The sequence below is a fragment of the Epithele typhae genome (assembly GCF_022376455.1).
Source record: "Epithele typhae strain CBS 203.58 chromosome Unknown BXZ73scaffold_61, whole genome shotgun sequence".
Lineage (NCBI taxonomy): Eukaryota > Fungi > Basidiomycota > Agaricomycetes > Polyporales > Epitheliaceae > Epithele > Epithele typhae.
In genome coordinates, this window is record NW_025954252.1 from 78,684 (window position 1) to 100,815 (window position 22,132).

At 59.3% G+C, this 22,132-nt stretch overlaps 6 protein-coding genes across 6 annotated transcripts; 1 reads left to right on the forward strand and 5 right to left on the reverse strand.

Annotated features, from left to right (window-relative positions):
* Positions 1-527: 527 nt before the first annotated feature.
* On the forward strand, positions 528-3,689 carry BXZ73DRAFT_105121 (uncharacterized protein; the record flags this gene model as incomplete). Its single annotated transcript, XM_048016144.1, has 8 exons — positions 528-575; positions 630-665; positions 736-1,247; positions 1,280-1,431; positions 1,495-1,987; positions 2,057-2,140; positions 2,720-3,312; positions 3,367-3,689. The coding sequence occupies 8 exons, from the start codon at positions 528-530 to the stop codon at positions 3,687-3,689; spliced, it is 2,241 nt and encodes a 746-aa protein (XP_047874016.1).
* A 686-nt stretch (positions 3,690-4,375) lies between these two features.
* On the reverse strand, positions 4,376-7,393 carry BXZ73DRAFT_105122 (copper amine oxidase; the record flags this gene model as incomplete). The annotated part of the gene is made up of 13 exons (XM_048016145.1): positions 4,376-4,978; positions 5,033-5,125; positions 5,244-5,303; positions 5,358-5,423; positions 5,479-5,516; positions 5,571-5,581; positions 5,638-5,866; positions 5,900-6,401; positions 6,457-6,504; positions 6,561-6,659; positions 6,708-6,736; positions 6,926-7,235; positions 7,301-7,393. The coding sequence occupies 13 exons, from the start codon at positions 7,391-7,393 to the stop codon at positions 4,376-4,378; spliced, it is 2,181 nt and encodes a 726-aa protein (XP_047874017.1).
* Positions 7,394-8,054: 661 nt separating this feature from the next.
* BXZ73DRAFT_92160 (glucose-6-phosphate isomerase) lies at positions 8,055-10,244 on the reverse strand (the record flags this gene model as incomplete). The annotated part of the gene is made up of 5 exons (XM_048026263.1): positions 8,055-8,099; positions 8,170-8,261; positions 8,310-8,696; positions 8,755-9,867; positions 10,223-10,244. 5 exons carry the CDS (start codon positions 10,242-10,244, stop codon positions 8,055-8,057), a joined length of 1,659 nt encoding a protein of 552 aa, XP_047874018.1.
* Positions 10,245-11,886: 1,642 nt separating this feature from the next.
* Positions 11,887-13,429, reverse strand: BXZ73DRAFT_80503 (uncharacterized protein; the record flags this gene model as incomplete). The annotated part of the gene is made up of 4 exons (XM_048023298.1): positions 11,887-12,031; positions 12,089-12,617; positions 12,680-13,324; positions 13,378-13,429. 4 exons carry the CDS (start codon positions 13,427-13,429, stop codon positions 11,887-11,889), a joined length of 1,371 nt encoding a protein of 456 aa, XP_047874019.1.
* A 1,955-nt stretch (positions 13,430-15,384) lies between these two features.
* BXZ73DRAFT_52769 (uncharacterized protein) lies at positions 15,385-16,541 on the reverse strand (the record flags this gene model as incomplete). The annotated part of the gene is made up of 3 exons (XM_048020869.1): positions 15,385-15,626; positions 15,802-16,235; positions 16,330-16,541. 3 exons carry the CDS (start codon positions 16,539-16,541, stop codon positions 15,385-15,387), a joined length of 888 nt encoding a protein of 295 aa, XP_047874020.1.
* Positions 16,542-18,123: 1,582 nt separating this feature from the next.
* Positions 18,124-19,812, reverse strand: BXZ73DRAFT_105126 (uncharacterized protein; the record flags this gene model as incomplete). The annotated part of the gene is made up of 11 exons (XM_048016146.1): positions 18,124-18,291; positions 18,349-18,537; positions 18,595-18,662; positions 18,720-18,777; positions 18,827-18,969; positions 19,028-19,136; positions 19,194-19,207; positions 19,430-19,511; positions 19,561-19,585; positions 19,644-19,736; positions 19,790-19,812. 11 exons carry the CDS (start codon positions 19,810-19,812, stop codon positions 18,124-18,126), a joined length of 972 nt encoding a protein of 323 aa, XP_047874021.1.
* Positions 19,813-22,132: the final 2,320 nt, after the last annotated feature.

Here is a 22,132-nt window from a genome sequence, read left to right on the forward strand (position 1 = left end):
AGCACGGCGGCCCAAAGAGAACATTGCACGGACGGAGGGGGCGGCACAAGGGGCGCAGACGCCCTTCCCCGCTCTCCTCGATCGTGAAGCGCCCAGAGGTCTGCGGTCGAGGCCGGCTCTGGTGTGCCCAAGTGGGCCTCGCCCGTCGAGTCCTCTGCGTCCTCCGCTATTCCCATCCTGCTGGTCTGGGCCTCTCGGAATCTACTTGCCTCCGCGACGGCGCTGTCCCATGCTTGCATGCTTACATAATTGTATCGACCACGTCAAGATGCCCAATGAGGACTGTTCCCCTCCTCCACTAGCCCTTCCGAACCGCCGACCACATTTTCGACCAGCCAATCTCGGACAGTGCGTCGGCGACGGAAGCGTCGCGTTTCTACAAAACAATCTAGACGAACTTCTCTCGCACACGCGGACTTTCAAGCTACAAACCATTGTCGAATGGCCCTTCAATGAGGCGAATGGCACTTTTGTTTAATCTTTGTTAGCCCCTTGTCGCTTGCAGCCATGTGGTGATGTGGCCTTCAATGCCGCGCCAGCGTCAGCTTGTCCACGCCACCCACTCACCTACAAAAGTCGGTCATAAAGGTCCACTCTGAGTCCAACATCCCCACTTACAACACTGGCAGGCCCGACGTGGCAGTCTCAGCGTCCGATGGTTGCATGTATGTCTCGCAAGACCTAGTCGCATCGCCGTCTCTAAACCTCTGCTGACCCGGGCCTCATTCTCTTCAGCCTCAACGAACGCCACTCTTCCCGCTGATTCTGAAGCCCTCGCCTGGCAAGTTTCGCCCGCCCGCCCATATACGACTCTATCTTTGCCTACTGTACCGCACTCTCCCTCATTCGTCTCGCTGCACCACCCGCCTCACACGCACGGCGTCCCTCGACTTTCAGCGGCGCGCGTTCGACATCAACAAGCGTCTCAAGCGCTTCGTCGGCGACCCCGTCGCGTTCCGCGCGCTTATGGCACGCACGGGCATGATCCTCTCCGGGTCGTTCGCGCTCCAGTTCTTCGACAGGAACTTCTGGCCCGAGTCCGACCTCGACTGCTACCTCACCGTGGACTACGACGCCGCCGAGGTCGGCGCGTTCCTCATCCGCGCGGGATACCGGTTCTGTCCGGGCCGGCTGCAGAGCAAAGACTTCCGGGTCAACATCAAGGCTCTCGTGGAAGATATCGTGGAAAATATGAAGGAATCCTGCGAACCGGAAGACTTTTTGGAGAGCGAGCACGAGAAGACCTGGTGTGCCTCATGCAAGAGTCCAGCCGGGACAGCGAAGGGTTCGCTTCGGCCGTGGGGCCGTACGGCATCCGCTGGGTCCGCGCCGTGTACACGTTTGAACGGGGAACGGGCGACGACGCGCGGAAGGTGCAGCTCATACTTTCTCGCTTCTCTCCTTTCGCGTCGATCTTGAAGTTCCACTGCAGTAAGCCCACCTATACAGCATCGCCGGACACGACGTCGCGCTCACCGGCATCCCCTTCTGCAGCCTGCGTCATGAACGTGATCACCCACAACGCGGCGTACTGCCTGTACCCGTACGCAACGCTGGAAGCTCGTAGCGCCTTGGACCTTGGCGAGCGCACCTCCAAACAAGTGGAAGCCTTCAGCAAGTACTCCCGCCGCGGCTGGCGCATTCTCACCAACCCGAGGGACACCCATCGCAAGGTTGAAGACGCCTACGCCCCTTTCTTCGTGGACGCCCCCCGCTTTGTGTGCGACGCGAAGTCGTGGACGATCCCCTTCGCCGACCCGATCAGCTGGGACGCCACCGCGGAGTGCGGGTGGGAGCTTGAGTCGGGATTCGCGGAGATCCGGTGTCGGTTCACGGCGGTCAAGGCGCCCATCTTCCGCTGGCAATACACGTCCCCGAACGGGGACCACTGCGAACTTGTGGAAGAGTTGATAGAAAGGGGTGGTGGAGGTCCATGGTGTCGGTCGGGCTGGGAACACAGGCACGGTGGCAACCGTGCATCGACGCGGTGAGTTTTGCGTGGTGTCGTCTTGAGTACCGGATGCTTTGCGATGCTGACAGTGACAATTGACTCCAGGTGGGACAAGGAGCTTCCGCGGCTGCGGGAGAGGTTCTTGGACCCGGTGGAGGAAAGCTATTCTGACATGGAGGAATCAGAAGAGTTCGTAGACTGGACTAGATGTCTGCGGTACGTGTCGGTACGTGTCGTTCAACCGCAGCGACTCGTTATGACTAAGCATGTTTGCAATAAAGTTCGTAGCATACACATTCTATCGTGTGTAACACAGGCCTTGAATGAACTTCTGCTACGTCATCATGCGCCCCTGAGCTGATGGTGTGGGAGAGCCGGGGGTCAGTCACACGAACTTCAAAGGCAAGTGGCTGGAAGTCCTACCGCAGCTCTTAGCCGCCTTTCTATATATCTTCCTCATCCCCAGCGAGTACGAAGTCCAGCTACATGGACGTCCCTAATCCAGTCGCTCACAAGGAACGTGGTGAGTTCCCCTGAAGATCAACGGTCCTTCGATAATCCTGATTCCCAGCATCCAAAATCCGTGCGTTGCAATCATCAGCCCTCAAATGGCCTCGAATATTATAGAGTCTCCTCACGAGACTTCCGGTGAGCATCCCCTTCTTGATATACTTCGCGATCTCTGTTAATTTCTCGCATCACAAGAACCCAGACCCCCTTCTCGCGAAGCTGTCGCTCAGGTCTTCGGTCGCCCCCCATCTACGACAGCATCTTCGCCCACTGCACCGCAGTCTCGCTCGCGCGCCTTGCGTCCACCGGAAGCGACGCGCGCGATGCATCCTCCGATTACGGCCGTCGCGCGTTCAACATCAACAAGCGTCTCAAACGCTTCGTGGACGACCCCGCTGCCTTCCGATCCCTCATGGCGCGCACGGGCATGATCATCTCCGGATCGTTCGCGCTGCAGTTCTTCGACCGGACGCTGTACGAGGAGTCGGACCTGGACTGCTACGTCTACTTCGATCGGAGCATCTTCCAAGTTGGAGCCTACCTCATGGGGATCGGATACGTCTACAAGCCGAGCAAGCACCAGGTGGAGGACCAGGCGTTCGAAGAAGACGTTGCTGCGAGATTTTTGGCCAACTATATCAGGTTCGATCCCAGCGATGTCCCACAGTGGCCCAACGGCGTTCGGCCGAAGGGTCACAGACTGCCCCAGGATATCGACGAATGCGAATATGGAGATGGCACGGTCGGCACGTACACGTTTGAGCGACGGACGGGAAACGGCGCGACACGCAAGGTGCAGATCGTGATCTCACGAAACGCGCCGTTCGAGGCCATCCTCGGCTTTCACTCCAGTGAGCACTCTGCTTTTTTGTGTGGATTTCTCGGTCACTGATTCCTGCGCCAAGCCTGCGTGATGAACGTGATCACCTACAACGTGGCGTACGCACTGTATCCGGTTGCCACCTTCGAACACCGTCACGCTGTCGAGCTCGCTACAAAGGAAGGCCCGTATACAAACGAATCACCGGCCACGCGCCAAGCCTTAGCTAAGTACGCTGAGCGGGGGTGGAAGATCCTTCCGAATGTCATGAATCGGCTCGACCCGGTGCCATATCACGCTTGGGTGGACCCCCGGAAGCACACTCCGACCAGTCATACGCAAGGATACTCCCTCGACACGAACCGATGGGTATGCGACGAGAAGTCTTGGAAGTTCGCTTCGACATGACCGACGTCGTCCCGCCGCCCGCTATGTCGCGGTCGAAGACGGCCATTCGATGGGACCCGACGTCTGAATGTGGATGGAAACTGGATTCACTAGAATACGACGGGATCGTTTTCTGCTCTTTCGAAAATCTCAACCTGGGTGCGTTACGCTGGGAATACACCGTGCCGAGTATGGACCATGCGAACGCCATAGAGCATTTCGTGTCCTCACGCGCAGCGCGGCCAACTACGCCAAAGAGCCCCTCGTTCGTGGACACGGAGGCCTGCAGGAATAAAAACAAACGAGACTATCCTCTGAATTCCCGTCAGTGGAAGTGGTCAGTCACTCTCAGCGCATCATCCCAATTGCTCACCCGTCGTCATAGGTGGGATTCGCAGATGCCCATGCTGAGGAGGTTACTACGTGATTTTGCTGAAGGGTCTGATTATAATGATCCCTTTAACCTGGGTAATTGGGACAATGGCTGTAGCTGGGGTTCTTGGGACGAACCTGAATTCTGGTGATGTCTTCCCGATTCAACCAAGTAGGATTGTGAGATGATGACAGAAGCCTCCCTTGATGTACTAGTGCCTGCGATACTCAAACCTTCACTATCGCCCCAATTGGCTTCCCGCAAGAATGCAAGCGGATCCCGTCCCTTGGTATGTAAGTGCGAATGTCTCGAAAGAATCGTACTCGAACAGCGGTCATAATCCCTCCAACACCCTCGATGTTTTTCCGACCGTCCTCCACCCGTGAAGCATTTCCGCCCAAAGCTCGACCTTGATCCGATGGAACAGCTCCGCGCTCTTCCGCATCTCCTCCGCAGTCTTGGGCGGCGCCGCCTTGCCGTCGAGCCCGAACGTCCGCACGCCGACGTACTCGAACGGCGGGACGGCGTCGGGGACGCAGTGCGCGGGCGCGACGCCGTAGTCGTCGAACGCCCACGGCGCGCCCGGCGTCGCGGGCTCGGTGAGCAGGATCGCGTTCGTGCTCTCGATCGAGACGTCGTAGTCGAAGTAGTTGAGCGGGGTGACGAAGAAGGAGGACGCGGCGAGGTTCGTGCGCGTGTTCGGCGCGTCCTCCGCCTGGGGCAGGTGGTGCATCCCGACGTTCACCCAGGCGACGAGGTCGGTCTGGGTGAGGTTCTCGCCGTCGAAGAACCGGTGGAAGTCGACGGGGGGCGCGCCGGGGAGGTTCATGTTCCACTGCGCGGACGAGCACGGCTCGGTGTCCTTGCGCTTCGAGACCGCGAGGTTGTAGCGCGCCCAGTTGGCGTTGTTCAGCAGCCGCTTGGAGCCGACGACGGTCTGTGGACGCGGTCAGCGCTGGGCATCGCTCGGATGAAGATCGCAGGAACGTACGTTGTGGACGGGTGAGATTCCAGGGTGGATGGCGTATCCGCGAGGGATGCCCCAACGGTTGCTGGCTTCCTTGTTCACGAGGGAGTATCCACCCTGGAAGTTGTGGGGTACTTGAGGAGCGCATCGTCCTCGGTCTCGATGTACTCCTTTGTGATCTTCTGCTGGATTACCTCCTGCCCCCAGTCGTCCAGAACCACGGCTTAGTCTTCACTTCGGTGTCGGTGTGCGTGTAGACGAGCGAATTGTCCTGTCCAGCGACATCGAGGTCAACCTGGAAGCCGAAGATTAGCTGTGTCGATAAACGATAACGTCATAAGACGAATACCTTGTAGTTGATGACATGGTCGTGGAGGGAACCCATGGTGGTCTCGCGGATCGCGGTGCCATAGCCCTCTTGCGCAGGCTCCCAGTACCCACCTGCAGTAGCCGGAGGCCGAAAGGCGAACTTCGATGGTGCCATCGAGCTGGAAGATGTAGTCGAACACTACGAAGGCGTCAGGGCGCTGACCGCAACGGATGGCTCACAAAGCCAACGCACAGTAGTCATAGCTTCGAAGACAGTCAGCGTCTCCAGCAACATATAATCGGGGCGCGAGAGGACTCACTTTCCAACAGTCGAGATGCTCCGCACGACGAGCTGGTAGCCCTTCGTCGCGCCGAACTCGCCCTTCATGTACCCGGTGTGCCGCGTGATCGGCCGCGCGGAGTCGTGCTCGAAGACGCAGACCGCGCGCTCGCGCGTGATGCTCCCTTCGAAGTTGTGCGTCGTCGCCGGGAGGTAGACCGCTTCGTGGGGCAGTCGTAGCCCGGCATCATGTCGCGCACCGAGCCTCCCTACCGGCCCCAGTCAGCTCCGACGTGCATCACCACTGCCGCGTGAGAGGCTCACCATGCCGAAGTACCGGTCGAGCCACGCCGTCGTGGTCTGCATCGGGTCGTTCCCCGCGTACTGCGCGATGGCCTCCTGGGCGACAGCTGCACCACGCGCCAGCCCGGGATCAGCGTTCTTCGCAGCACGACCCAGCCAGCCGTCGACGCACCTCGTAGATGATCCTTCGCCCCGGAAGCGGATGTCCCAGAGGCTCATGCCCATGTCGCGATCGAAGCCGAGGTAGAGCCCCCAGCCCAGCCAGCTCACGTACTGCGTCGCGCGGTCCACCCGGAAGCGCAGCCCGCCGAACGACACCGAGCGCGGCCCGGGGAGGTGGTCGAGGTCGCGCTGCGCGGGCACCTGCGGCCGCTTGCGCGTGCTCCACTCGCCCGCGTCCGCGTCCTGGTCGGGGCGCTCGGGGAGGCGCTTGAGCGTGCCGTTCTTGAAGGCGGCCATGAACTCATCGATCGTGTCGAACACTTGGTGGTTGTAGACCACCTTGACGTCGTTTAGGTTAGAGCGCGGTGCGGCGGGCGTGCGCGGGATGACGGACCTTGAGCACTTTCCAGGTCTCGGGGTCCGTGCCGCTGAAGTCGACGTACTGGAAGAAGTTGACGGGGTGTAGCCATGGGCCGGGGAGGTTTTCTTCCACGAGACCCAGCCGCGCCGGAAGCTTCCGTCAAAGCTGAAGGGCGCGACGGCATTGCCAACAAGCGTGTCGTTCGGAAGTCCGCGCACGGAGCCGCCAAAGAGAGTCTGACCGGAGCGTGTTAGTTGGCGCACATAACCAGCGGCATCGCTCACCTCCGTGGCCTCCACGATCGCGGCATGTACTTCAGGATCAGCGGCGAAAGCTCAGTGGCCATCGAGAACCCGCGCGCGTTGTACGGGATCGGGTCGACGTGATAGATCTCCGTCAGCTTCCGCATCGTCGTCCCCGCGCCGACCGGGAGCGGCCCCACCAAGTAGTTCTGCACGAACGGCTCCGCACGCCGCCGTGGTGGATCACGACCCGCGCGTACCGCGGCGGCGCCGTCGCGCCCGCGCGCCGTCCAGATACGCGACCGCGTCCGCCTTCGCCGGCCGGTGCGCCTCGATCCCGTACACCCAGTTGTCCGACATCCACGCCTTGTCGCCCGCGGTGAGGTTCAGGCCCCGCACGGGCGCGTGCAGCCACCCGTGGATCGCCGTCGTCTCCGCCACGGTCAGCGACGCGAAGGGGTTCGTTGCCGCTGGCGGGCGCGCGGCCGGGGGTGCGCCCGCGGGGCACTTTTGCAGCGGCTCTGCCGGGCCGGCGCCCTCGGAGGCATATCGCGCGGGGGCGGGGAAGGCCTTGCAAGTGAGTAGAGAGGGAGACGCCGACGACGCCGAGGAGTGCGACGGTGCTGAAGAGGAACCGGCGGGATCGGGTGGATCGCGGCGCGGTGGAGAGCCGAGGGCGCTGTCGAGCCGGGGTCGGTCTTGAGCGGCTGGTAGCCCGCAGGAGCCATGGCGATCTCCCTGTGGATGGTTGTCGAGATGGGCGTAGGAGCCTATGTGCGGATTCTTTGAGGGCGGTGGGTTTTGATCTATTACGCTCTGAATAAGCTGTGAGAGCGCAGAGATAGCGTGAATGACTCCCCTGGCCGGGGAGCCCGTGGCCCGTCTCCCAGGCGCCTAGATATCACCCCGAGTGCAACGCCGATGGCCACCGCTGCGTGCACCACTCACGTCGCAGCCTGGAACGTGCTCCCTGCTAGTGTTGGGCCAGGTACCCGACCATGCGATGCTATCGTAACATGGCTCTTCGGCGCAGACCCAAGCTCCTGAGCCCCCAGCACAACGGCATGTAACTTACGGCCGATTGCATTTCGAACACAGAATCGCTGATTTCACGATTCCTGGTAGACACCCGGGCGTGCGCGGATGTGACTCGCGCGTCGCGTCCCGCGTATGCCCGTCGAGTCCTCCGCGATGCAGCCGACAGGCTCTGCGGCGCAGTCCCGTCACAATAACATCCAACGCCTCACACTCGGAGCACCGAGAAGAAGCCGCAAGATAAATTGTTACACTTGACGATACACTGCTGTGTCCTTCCTCCTTGAAGTCGTGGTGCGTGCAATCCAAGCCGCAATCGTCCTCGCTGATGAGCGCGACGTTCGGACAAATCGCTCACTCCTTCCTCCACTTCTGATAGTAGTGTATAAGGCCGGTGGTCTAGACGCCCGGCACTCATCAGCATGCACGCCGGCTTGATCGCCGCTAGGGCACGGGGTGGCCTACTCACCGAGCTGTCGTGGCCGGTGACGTCCTCTGGCTTGCCGAGTTGGCCGAGGATGTTCTTCGCCAGAACCTTGCCGAGCTCGACGCCCATCTGGTCTGAAGCGACGTGAGCACACCAGCCGAGCCATGGTGGAAACCACTCACCGAACGAGTTGATGCCCCAGACAACACCCTGGGTGAAGATCTTGTGCTCGTAGAGGGCGATGAGCGCGCCGAGCGTCGCGGGCGTGAGGAGAGGGAACATGATGGAGTTGCTCGGCCGGTTGCCCTCGAAGATCTTGGACTTGACGAGCGCATCGGACGCGCCGGAGCCGAGCTCCGCGCGCACCTGCTCCTCCGTCTTGCCAAACGCGAGCGCCTCGGGTTGCGCGAAGAAGTTCGAGAGCAGGATGCGGTGGTGCTTCGAGTTCGCGATGGGGTTGTGCGTCGTTGCGGGCGCGAGGAAGTCGGCGGGGATGATCTTCGTGCCCTGGTGCACGAGCTGGTAGAACGAGTGCTGGCCGTTCGTGCCCGCCGCGCCCCAGATATGGGCTAAGCAAACGAACAGATCAGTCAACTGGAGCGGGAGGCGAGGTAAAAACAGGGTGACGTACGCCGGTCTGGTAGTCAACACGCTGGCCCCCCTTGGTGATCGACTTGCCGTTGGACTCCATGTCGCCCTGCTGGAAGTAGTCCGCGAACTTGTGGAGGTACTGGTCGTACGGCAGGAGCGCATGGGTCTGCGCGCCGTAGAAGTCATTGTACCAGAGGCCCATGACTGCCATCAGCACCGGCAGGTTCTTCTCGAGCGGTGCGGTCGTGAAGTGCTTGTCCATGCCGTGCGCACCCTTGAGCAGCTGCTCAAAGTTGTCGTAGCCGATGACGAGCGCGATTGAGAGACCGATGGCGGACCAGAGCGAGTAGCGGCCGCCGACCCAGTCCCAGAACTGGAACATGTTTGCCTCCGCGATGCCGAACGAGGTGACGGCCTTCGTGTTCGTGCTGAGCGCTACGAAGTGCTTCGCGACGTGCGCCTTGTCTTTCGCGGTGGCGAGGAACCAGTCGCGGGCGGACTCGGCGTTCGTGATCGTCTCCTGGGTCGTGAACGTCTTGCTCGCGATGATGAAGAGCGTCGTTTCCGGGTCACATTCGCGGACCGTCTCCGCAAGGTGCGTGCCGTCGATGTTCGAGACGAAGTGGGCGGTCAGGTCGCGCTTCGCGTACGGCTTGAGCGCCTCGGTGACCATGACCGGGCCAAGGTCCGAGCCGCCGATACCGATGTTGACGATCGTGTTGATGGTCTTGCCCGTGTACCCCTTCCACGCACCGCTGCGGACCGCCACCGTGAATTCCTTCATGTGCGCGAGCACCTTCGCGACCTCGTCGGCACCGGCCTCCTGAATCTTGAAGTCATCGAAGTTGCGCAGCGCGACGTGCAACACCGCGCGGTCCTCGGAGGTGTTGATGTGCTCGCCCGCAAACATCTTGTCGCGGAAGGACTCGAGCTGGGCCTCACGGACGAGGTCGAGGAGGGTGGCGAGGATGGGCTCGGTGATCAGGTTCTTCGAGAAGTCGAGGAGGAAGGTCACGGATGGGTCCTCCGCGGTGTACTCGCGGCTGAACTTTGCGAACCGCTCCGGGTCCTGAGCGAAGAGGTCCTTGAGAACGAGCTTGCCATGCTCGCTGTTGTAGATCTCCTGAAGCTTCTTCCAAGCGGGGTACTCTAGAAAGTCGCGTCAGTATCTATTGGTCATTGTCGGAAGCACCGACGATTGTACGAGGGAGAACCCTGAGTACAGTTTCGCTTTAAGCCAACGCCATTGGTCACCGCACGGAGTTCTCGATAGATGGACATAGGGGGTCGCTTGCGAGATGCAGGAGGAGGCACGCCCTTGTACCGTGCCCGCAGAACACTGGTATATGTCACGTTCGCCTCCGCGCATGTAGCGAGACCACAAGCCCCCGGGACGCCGAGTCTCCCCATGAAGCCCTCCCAGCGTCCGCTATCCATCTATGACGACATTCCTCCCACACCCGCAATCGAGCGCACGAGCCGAGGGATAGCAAGGAAGACTCACCGCTAGCAAGCTTGCCGCTCATGGTGTGCTTAAGCAAGAAGACGAAAAGATGGGGTGGGGTGGAGGAGGGAGATGGTCGGCGAGGGGCGGGGCGGAGGCTTATAGCGGGCTCGTCGCGCGCGTCATCGCGTACCGTGATCCTATCGCGATCGCCCGAACCGCCCGTCCGGCATCCCGACGGACACGCTCTCCGGTCCATCCCCTCCCCATTACCCACCCATCCTCCCAACGCCGGACGCACGTAGCGAGCAGAGCGCGGGGTTCAGTGCCCAATGCGTCCTGTCGTTCCGGGACGCGAGGACGGCATTGGACGGGACGTTTACTGATGTTCGCGCGGGGTCGCGATGGTGCGACGGCGCGAGGGGGGCGGGACCGGACGAGCCAGTAAGGTACCGCTCACGGAAGCAGGGGCGTGACTGCACTTACAGATGGTTCCCTAAGAACGTGCGCTTGGCTCCACGGACCGCCGCGCGTCGGCGGGATGGTGCGCGGACCGGCGCATTCTTCGCAGCCGCGCAGTGCGAATGTGCGGATGGTTGCGTGGGAGGAGGGGAACTTCTGTTGTTGCGTCGACCAGGAGCTGCGTGCGGTGCCGGGGCCCGGTTGGCCTTCAATTGCAGATTGCGACCGTCTCGTCGATGATGATGACATGAAGGCGCAGCTGGCTGTTTCATTGACAAATGTCAGACAAGTGGGCAGGGGAAAGCGTGCTTGTGACCGCTGACTGTCGCATTACCGGTCTAGCAAAGGGAGGGAGAGGAAAACACGGGTAGAGGCGCACAGAAAGCTCAAAGCCGTAACAAGCGTGTGTTAAACGTGTCGCAGTAACAACGCTGAAATAGTAGCTGCGCAGCGTCTATCTAATTTGATTGTGGCATGCCGTATCTCTTGATCAAACTCCCGGCATCTCTCAGTCTCTCTCAGTCCCTGCGACTATTCATTTTTGCATGCATACGACGAACTGACATTTGGCACTCTCTTCTGTCAAGGATTGGCACTACGCACCTCTGGTGGATTGAGATGGGGTCCAGATGAGACCGGGTTCAGTGACTCGTAGTTATCTGAACTCTTTCGCGAGGTTTAAGCCATATGTGGATCCGACGTATCAAAGCTGTGAAAAAGCTGGTATGGCCCGTATATCGTCTTGAAAATTTGGCCCACGCTGTTCAATGCTCACTCTATTACTCAACCCACATCCCGACCTCGGGGCACAGTGATAAGTGGAAGCGTCCGAAATGTCAACGCAGCGGCGTCAGCAATCAAATGGCATCCGACTCCAGAAAGTATATCTAGATACTACCTCGAAGCCGGGGCATACGTTCAAGTTGGCCGACCGCCTTTGTCGTATTCCACTTCCCTATTCTCGCAGATACACATGTATCCTGTTGCGACTCGCGGGTCAGCCCATTTATCCTTATCCTTCAAGGCCAAGTACTATCTTCAAAGCGAGTCGAGTCCTCCCTCCCTCCAGCACCTTGTGTTTAATGCGCCGACGTCCGAGTCATCCCGGATAATGCACGCGATGGCTCAAGCTCGACGCGCCCCATCGAAGACTCGTTCCCCGGCGTCGACCCGCTGAAAGTGTTGCACTCGACGAGCATCTGGTCGCGAGCATGTCAAAGCAGGGACGAAGCGGGCATTGCCTTATGCGACTACGAGTACATTCAGAGTTGGACGGATCTGTTTCTACATTTGTTGCTTCTGCGGCGAGGTTCAGTCTGCTGTGGCAGACGGAAAAACTTTTTGAAATCGCAGGGTGCCCTTTGCACCATGTATGCCTTGCGCAAAAGTGGCATCTGCGCATCCCACCTATCAGATGATATCAGCCGACCCACACGACGGTCATGACGCGAGTGCCGAGCTCACCATTTCCAGCCCGGTGGCCGACAGCTGTCCCTCACGTTTTCCGGGGGGACAGATCCCTTCGCGAGCTTGGACTTGTTGAGCGTCGTCCGCGACTCCATGAACTCCTCGAACTCCCATGGGCTGTGCTCGCCTGGGAGGGTGTACTTCCAGCGCAGAGCGGGCGAGTCGAAGTCCTTGAAGCTCGTTCCCTGCCCGTCTAGCTCCCATCCACATTCGGACGTCGGGTCCCATCGAAAGGCCTTCCTCGAGCACGCCATGGGAGGCGGCTGTGCGACCCCAGTCATGTCGAGCGAGATTTTCCACGTGTTGTCGTCGCACACCCAGCGCGCCGCGCAGAAGAAGTAAAGATCCCATGCCGAACCGGAAATTCCGCGTCCTTCGGGGAATATCGTCCACCCGCGCTCGGTGTACTTGGCGAGAGCGTCCTCCGCGCCCTCCTCCTTCAGGCCGATGGCGTGACGGAACTCGAACGTCGGACGCGGATACAGCGCGTACGCGACGTTGTAGGTGATCACGTTCATGACGCAGGCTACGGCGTTCCGGATGTGAGCGTCTCGTCTCGAGGGCAGGTGCGTCACGAACGGTGCTCACTGGAGTGAAAGCTGAGGACGACAGCAAACGGCGAGGTCATCGAGACCACGAGCTGCACGCGACGAGTGCTGCCGCGCCGCGTCTTGCGCTCAAACGAGTATACGGCACAGATGCGCCGATGCTCGCGAGACGTGAGAGAGCCGTAGTCCGGACACCAATCGCCATCGTCAATGTCGGAATCGGTGTCGGACCTCAAAAGTCGGTCGACGTCTCGTTCGAAGTCCCTTGTACCGCCGCTGTCGGAGGGGTTGGGTTTGTAGACGTAGCCGATCCCCTTGAGGTGCGCCCCGACCTGCAAGATGCTGCGGTCCTTGTAGAGGTAGCAGTCGAGGTCCGACTCCTCGTACAGCGTGCGGTCGAAGAATTGCAGCGCGAACGAGCCAGAGATGATCATCCCCGTGCGCCCCATCAAGGTCCGGAAGGCGGCGGGGTCGTCGACAAAGCGTTTGAGCCGCCGGTTGACGTTGAATGCGCGGCGCTCGAAGTCGTGGAATGCGGCGCGGACGTCGCGGCTGGTGGCCGCCAGGCGCGGCAGAGAGGCCGCACTGCAGCTACCGAAGATGCCGTCGTATATGGGAGGACGGCCGAACACCTGTGCGACCGTCTCCAGGGAAGGGAGCCTCTGGCGCGGAGGCGGCTGCCGCTCTGGCAATGACGGTCAGCAGCGAGGATCAGTCGTGTCGAGTCTGTTCACGTACTGGGATGCATGTCGAAGTACGAAGGGAGTCTGGTGGACATAGATCTGGACATGGGGGTCAGGTCGGAACATCGCTGACGGACTCTCTGCGATAAATAGGGCGACGTCGGCGGCGATCAGAAAGAAGATGCCCACTTTCGGCGTTGGTGGGAGATACCATATGATTCTAGACCAGTGCTGCTGGTCCTTCGTACTTACGCACAGGTCGATAGTTGTGCATGACGTGTTTGACAGGGTCCACTTCAACGGTGTGATGTTTCCTGAATCGCCGCCTGCATTTCGCCCGGTTATATCGCTATTCGCACGTTGGTAGTTCCAGACTCCATAATAATGCAGCTTCGCAGTCCGATGACCATCTCTGTTTGACCCAATGGAATGAGTACGCTACCATGGACCGTGCTGTGAGCACATGCTAAGCCACAGGACTGCTGCGGTAAACATACTATTCAAGGGCTCGAGGTTGGACCTTCGGAGTCTTCTGGATATTCGAACTCTTCCAAGCACTCTTCTTCCACAGGGTTCAGGAACTCCTTTCGTAGCTGCGGTAGCTCTGCGTCCCACCTACATATCGGGGCCCATTGCCAGTATCACGTGGACATGTAGGCAAGCGCGATGGGGTCATCGACGAAACGCCTGAGACGATATCGAAGGTGCGCGCACGGGTCAGGTGGATGAAGGAGAGCGCGGTGCAGGAAATGGTGTTGCAGGCTAAATTTTGCCAGGTACGGCCCTCCGAGCAGGAGTGGTGTCTGTCAGGGGTATTTGAGTCTGGTATGACAAGGGGGTATGTCAGCGTGTATTATCAGAGGCTGAGCGACGAGACACACCAGCGAAAAACGCCATGCGCTCCTGGATGTCAGGAGTCTACTTTGGAGTAGTACAGTTGGCTCCAAGGCGACGGCCTTTTAACGCTTTCCCGGAGGCTGCTTCCATTCTTCGCATCTCAGAATGTGTCTCCAGAGCAGCAGCAGCAACTGGGTTAGAACAACAACAAGTCAGGAAACAGAAGACGAATGCCACCCGATGGCCTGATTGAAGGCGCGCAGAGAGCCCACACGTGATCTCCAAACGAGGCGCCGACCTACAAAACCCGCGCCGCCGCGCCCGCCCGGTTTTTCTTCACTCATTCCGGACTCGCACTATTGTCCCCCTGCGACCGAACCGCACCTCACCGTGCCCTTTTCTCGCAGGAGTCTACCGCGGGTCCCAGAGCGACCGCAACGCCCCCGCCTCTAGCTGGAGCGCACGCCATCCTCGGGAACGTCTTCGGGCGAGGACGTGCTTTTCCTTACCAGAGGTGGGACATTCCGTCCTCCTTCCTCCCCTCTCCTGCATACCCCTGCGCCCTACGACGTGTACGGGCTCTTCTGCCCCATTCCGCTCTCTGCCGGCCTTCTTGTCCTTGTCGTCCCGGTGCTTCCCTGTAGCCCCGCCAAAGAGTTGCGAGTGTAGCACAATTTTTGTAGTAGCACCATGGAATACAACGCCATCGTCTCTTTGAGAACATCTCTGTGTGCTGCAGCAGCACCATACGTGCCCTAGTCACCAATGGACTGGTCGGGATCGGTTTGGACTGTTATGTGTGGAAGGTCTGCCATGGGGAAACTAAATTTGTACGTCTTGTAAGTTGTGGGAAACGAAATGTGCCAACGGATCTCATAAAGAGTACAGATTATATTTGCACGACAACACCGACAACCAAGAGCGACAACAGTCTAAAGGTATGAGGAGGCGAACACCTTCTATGGTGTATGTATGCGAGAATATTTCGTTGGCGACAGGATTGCAAAACGAATGTGGTAGATTGGCCCCAGCGAGAAGAGGTAGCCTTTGGAAACGACTGAACATGGACTCGGCTCCGTGATCTATGTGAAGGTATGTACGGCCGTCCATCGCATAGTCCGCATATCTACCATGCCCTCCACCTCTCATCCCTCTCATACAGTGACCTCGATGCTCACCTATCATCCCCACCCCTGCTCCACGACCGTGCTCAACGGTCCAAACACTACGCCTTGACGGGCTTGCTCGGGACGAAGAGCCACCAGATCGCGATAAGCGTGCGCATGCCGGTCCCGACGCCGAGCGTGGACGCGGCGCCGACGACGTCGATGATCGCGCGGCCGGTGAAGCCGCCGAGGAAGAGGGCGAGGATGGCGATGATCTTGTGGTCGCGGGAGATGATCTTGCGGCGGAAGTCGAACAGCTTCGGGTCGGCCATGAGCTCGCACCAGACAGTGGTGAGCACAACTGTGAAGTGGGAGTGTGAGTACGGCGGGATCAAGTCGCAGTGGGAGGCGCAGGGGAGATGGAGTCGCGACGAGGCGTCAGCTTGACGCCTCGCACGATGTGGGTGGTTGTGAGAAGGGGCGGACGGAAGGCAAGCGGGAGACGGAGCGACATCGGGACAGGAACCAGGACTCACTCGTCGTCGTGAACTGCGTGTTCACGCGCTTGCCCATGATCCCCTGCAGGCCGAGGCTCGCGCTCATGAAGCCGATCGCGACGAACGTGAGCACATTCGTCCACGCCGGCTCTCCGCGGACCTCCGCGACGCTCCCCTGCCCGCTCTGCCACGCGGCGATCGCGGCGGCCATGGTGAGAAGGGCCTGGATGAAAGTGCCGAGCGAGAGCCACGCGCGCGTCTTTGCGCCCATCTTGTCGCCGATGCGCCCGAGCGAGGCCCCGAGGAGGAAGCTGAGGATGGAGCAGAGCGCCTGCTGGTCCGCGAGGTGGAAGGTGGTGTCGCGGTCGCCTGGGGGGCCGCCGAAGAGGCGGGCGAGGGCGAGGGAGAGCTGGACGAAGTTGCCGGTTTGGAAACCGCACCAGACGAAGATGGCGGTGAAGGACACCGAGTCGCTAGAAGAAGGGGTTAGCATCGGCTCTGTGCCCACGTAATTCCAGAGTCTTGCACGCATATAGTGGGCCGGCAAAGAAAAATGGAGAGACTCACATGAAACCGGTCATGAAGCAGTATGCGGCCAGGGGGAATGTGGACTGGGCGGGGTCAACGGAGCCCATGAGGTGCGCTTTGGAGAAGACCGTCCGAGGGCTGGTCCATAGTTGGGCGGTCTCGACGATGGTGTCGCGAGACTCCCTGGCAAGGACTGGTTGAGGGAGCGCCTCCTCCCTCTTCTCTGGTGTCGCGGCAGTGTCGGAGGCCATGGTGGGCGGCGGTGGGTGTCGGTGGGCAGGTAGCAGGCCTGGAGGGCGGCGATGGGGCCGGGAGGGGTCGGAGGGAGGGGGGTGGGCGAGCGGTGGACAGGGATGGAAGGATGGTTTTGAGTGGAACCATCGTATTGGACGAGCCTTGGCAGCAGCTCATCGTCCGTTGCTCGCCACCGGCCTCCCGCCCGGAGGCTCTCGGCACCGCCACTCTATCCCCGCTGCCCTGCTCCTCCCGCCGTCGGCCGAGCCCGCACGAGCCAATCCTCCCCGCGCGCCCCCCGCTCAATCCGCGCCCAGCCTCCGGGCGCAGCGTGCATCGTCGCGCGCGGGGCTCTTGGGAATGCACGTTCCCGCGCGCACCGGCGAATCACCGCGCGCGCCCTGAGGGCGCCAGAGCAAGTGCCAATCTCCCTCGACTTGGCCATCGGGTTCAGGCGCGAAGATCTCCAACTGCAGTCTGGAAAGAGCGCCCTGATCTTCGCCCCGATTATCTTGGCGGCTGGCTCGTCCACCTTCTATACCCACCAGGCCGACCTAGACGGCTATTACCTGCAGTCGGTGCCGACCTACGATACGGGATCCGGGCTGGTCGGAGACTGTCTCAAGTGCGTCATCACCGGTTCCATAGTGCGCCCGCGGAGGCTGACCGTAGTAACGATGTTCCGGTTGATATCGATGAACTTCCCAAAGCGTGTCATCAATGTTGATTCTGTACATACGGAGCGACAGTGATTTGGAACTCCCAATATCCATGCCCGGGGGTATAGTGGATGACGGTCCGTAAGCCAGACCGCTCTTACTAGACCCGTAAATGCAATTCCGGAGCTTTAAGCGAGGCTAAGCGACGAGAGGGATCTCTGGCGTCAACGGAGTGCCTCCACCGCGCGGAGACCTTAGCCAGACCTCATGGAGGTCCGTTGAGGTCCAGTCGTCGATTTGTCAGCGCCAATAATGGTCCACATCACTACCTCCCGTCCGAAATAGGCCTTCAAGAGGCCTCTACAGCTTTTCGGGAGGCTTGTTTGCTCTGCGAGGGGGGTGCCGACCCCTCCACAGACTTTTGTGCGCTTGTTATTCCAGCAGCCACAGTGAGATCCTCGGGTATCACTTTCTCGTCGGCATCTCGGCGGAACTGCCCTTTCGAGCGGTCTAGAGAACTACGGAGCGTCCGTAGTTCCGTATTTCCTTACGGAACGTCATCCAGTAATCAAGCTAGCTGCTGCACATCGTATACTGTACCATTTCGTATTAATCGAACGTCACGCGTCACAGGGGGGTCCAAAAGTTCGAAATTTCGGGGGTAGTCACAGCTCACAAGGCCCAAGTTCGAAACCGTCTCGCGGGCGCTTGTCAGCGCCCGCTCAGTTTGGGCGTAGAAGTACCCAAAAGTCGATGATGGGTTCGAAATTTCCGGGCCGTCACGGACGGCCCGGTCAAAGTTCGAATCCACTGGACCAAACTTTCCGTCACGCCCCAAACGGCGGTTCGATCAATTCGAAATGGTACAGTACGTACATTCCACAAGCGCACTGCGCAATCCAAGACGAGAGCCCATAACATACGGCCCGTCACCTCACACTCACGTGCGCGACGACTTGCTCGAATCTCGCGTGCGCGCGCTCGACAGGTCGGTCTTCGACAACCCCTTGGCCGTCTCGCCTCCCAAGCCGTATATATGGTCCTTGCCGTACTCGAAATTGTCCACTCGCTCGTGCGACTCGACGTCGACGAAGATCTCGGGCGCGGACTGCGCGACGCGCGTGAGCGAAGGGACGCAAGACGGGGCGCTGGTGCGGACACTCACCCGCGTGCTGGGCTCGCGCCGCAGGAACGCCACGCCGCGCGCGCGGAGGCCGCCGGACCCGTTTGAGCCTGAGCGCGGTCCGTTGCTGGCGTCGCGGTGCAGGGCTTGCCGGGAGATGAGGGAGGAGAGGAGAGAGATCGTGTACAGCTTCGAGAGCGTCAAGTTTAACGTCAGGTGTATGGACTGGGGCTGGTGTGATTGGAGGGGCGTCAGCTAAGGCGCGACAGGTAGGAGCAGGGGACGTACCACGACGAGGAAGAGAATCAGGTCGGTCAGCGCCCATACCGAGGTCAGCAGGCCGGTTTCGAGGGACACTGGATGAGCGAGATCAGCAGAGCCTCTAAGGTGCACTGCGGTTATAGAAAACTCACTGCGAGTGATCCTGTTGATGATGTTGTCGGTGACTGACATCCCAGTCTTCTTGCTCCTCTGAGAGATCGTCAGCATCTTACCAGGCGGTATAGCTGCGGATACTCACGAGATGCCACACGGACACCATAGTAATCAGGATATCCGCAACGGCTCCGCACACAAGCCAAAGAATAACAACAGTTTCGAACTGCCTAAAGGTGTCGAAGGCCGGTGTGCGTGTCATTGACACAAAAGTGGCGACGGAACCAGCTGGGAGGTGGTCACGATCAAAGATTGCTAGAGGTCGATCTAAACGGCGTATGCACACCTAATGATGCCAGGGAGATCATGAAGATGAGAGCGGCAACCCAGGTGTTGTGGGTGAGTTTCCTGATGCGCCAAGCGTAGAACGCTTGAACGATGGCGGCTATGATGCCCTATTTGTAACCAATCATATCAGTATATTGCCAAATGGCGGTCTATGAGCGACGCACGTTGAACAGAGGGTCTGTTGGAGCAACAGGGATCCATCAGCTATGCTTCACCAGGTGTTCCAAGAGGGCCAATACTCGCCCATGCGGAGTTCTAGAAGAGATATCAACAAGGTGCAGCGCACAGGTGACAAAGAACACGTACCCCACGTAGTTATCGCTATCGCACTTGGCTCACCTGAGGGAGAAGCGTTGGCTTTCCTTTCGAATGTGCAGTATCCGATAAACAGACGACGTACCGAAGTGGATGATGAGCGGCTCGTACGCCGCCAGCGTGTCGAACGTGGTATCCGCAATTTCGAGCATGAAAAGGACGACGACCTGCACGGCTCTCAGATGCGGACCGTAAATGGAGGCATTGCGAACTCACCACAGCCTTAAGCCACACCCGATCTCTGACATTCAGTGCGAACGTCAGGCTCACAGTCCACCCTGGACAACGACACAACGCACTGCTTGTAGGACGAATAATATAGGAACACTTGCCCGGACAGGATGCCCATGCATGCTATGTCCAGGAAGACCCCGATGAAGAACGGTCCAAACCTGCAGTGGCGGATGAGCGACTGTCCGGCTGCGAGAGTTGAGGAAGGACTCACGTCGTCCGTGCGGCACTCGTCATCCTGCTCAGGGTTCCAGGTTCCGGTGCGGGTTGGGAGAAGGCGTCAACGAAGGTAGACGAGTTAACCAGCAAGTCCGGCTTGACCGCCAGATGAATAGAGGTTGTGGACGTGAACTGAGAGAGACGAGACCGGGGAGGGGAAGGTCGTAAGGACCCAGCTTCGTGCCCTCTTTTTACGCCCTCTAACGGCACACGCAGCGTTGCATCCTCTGAGCGACGCGGCAGATGAGAAAGCCCGGCCGTGCTTCTAGTGTCATAACGACCTCGGGATGGAACGGGGAACGGTAGACGGTGGCGTAGTCAGGAGCCACAGACGCCGGCTGGGGATGGGTATGAGACACGCGCCCGGAACGATCGACGGAAGGTCAAACGCACCGTTTTCAAGGAATGTGCTCACCGCACGAGTCGTCCAGGGGACGCGGGAATGCGGACGCACCAAGGCCTGGCACAACAAAATTTACTATTCCGGATGTTTGGTGGTCCCCCACGACGCCATTTCAAAAAATGAAGATGACCACGAGCGGCAAAAGACTGGTTGTACCTTATTGCAGGTTTAATTGGCGAGATGGAGGGTATCTATCCCTTGGAACGTCCGTGTGATGTGAAGTAGCTGGCGAGAAATTCTCTGGTCATTATATTCGCTTCGTGATGACCAAGCGCCTTCGCATCAGAGACTAAAAGCAAAGGAGAGGGGTTTAGGAACCGTGGCTTGTTGCAAAGAAAGAGAGAGAGAGAGAGAGAGAGAGAGAGCGGTTCGGCGTCTCCCCTAAAGGGAGATACCCCGGAACCCCACTTAGACAAGCCCAGTCGCGCGCCGGCGCCCGAACTCATGCTGTGGGTGTCCCGCCGTCCGACGGGTGGCCGCACGAGCACATGTAAAGAGAGAAACACGTGATGTCTTACTATACTACTAGGATACTGATGGGTCATCACACAACAGAAAAGTGTGCCTAGTCAGAGTGCATGCCACTATTGTAGCCAGGGATGCCACTCATATTTTTGACACTGTAGCCCGGGAATACCGCTCGGGTGGACTCATATGAGTGGGCGCTCTGTAGCCTGAATTCCCGCTCATATGAGTGCACAGCCACCTGTATAAGCCGCCTTTCATTGCCTGTCTATAGTATTGTTACTATGTTACTACTATCACTGCTTTATTATCATGTAGTCTGGACTGCCACCTATATGAGCTTGTTGCTTGGGCTACCGCTCATATGAGCCTGTCACTTGGGCTGCCACTCATATGAGGCTGTTGCTTGGGCTACCACTCGTATGAGTCTGTCACTTGGGATGCTGCTCATATGAGTACGTTACCTAGGCTGCCACCCATATGAGTGCAGCGCTTATTCTATGTATTGCCACTGTAGCTACTAATTTATATATGCATTTAGCCTGCATTGTTAGTCATCTTGTCTGAGGTATACACCAGCCTGCACCTGCACACCTTTACGCATATATACTGAGCACCCATCCTCATGTATACACGCAGTATACAAACACGCTCTGTTATGGCCTGCTTCACCTGTCTGGTTACAAGCTTCAGCATGCACCTACTACAGACTCCGATCACCCGCCACTGTCACCTTTATATACTGTTCCCATACACACAAGTCTGAGCACTCATGTTTGATGGCTGTATACCCCCCAAGCACCTAACTTCCATGGGCAGATGCACTCTGAGCACCCAACTGCCTGGTGCCATGGGCATAGGCACTCCGAGCGCCCGCGTTTGATAGCTGTATACCCCCGAGCGCCCGCGTTTGGTGGGCATAGGCACTCCGAGCGCGCGTGTTTGATGGGCATAGGCACTCCGAGCACGCGTGTTTGATGGGCATAGGCACTCCGAGCGCCCGCGTTTGATGGCTGTATGCTCTCCGAGCGCCCGCGTTTGATGGCTGTATACTCTCCGAGCGCCCGTTCTTGGTCGCGCATAGCACTCCGAGCCCGCACCCTCATTACCTTGCCCCCCTCCAAGTTCTCCGCCGTTCGACGTCATCTTGGGCTTGTTTTGTGCGCGTTTCTACCCTCTTTCCAACGAGCCGCCCCGTTTCACGACGCGACCCGTCGTCGTCCCGCTGCGCGTCGTCTTGTGCGACAGAAGATCGCCCCCCACATCACCTACTTGATGCTCCCGTCTCTTGACGGTTCAGAGCTCGGTTAGGTTCGTTCTCTTCCCCTCTTCAAGGCCGTTCCGATGCACCTTTGCGCGCGCTGGTACGCCTAGCCAATTGCCCATGACAGCTGCCGCATTGCCGCCTTTTCGCCCAATCTGCATCTTCCTCAACCCCCGCGATCTTGAGCACCACGGCCACATATCCCG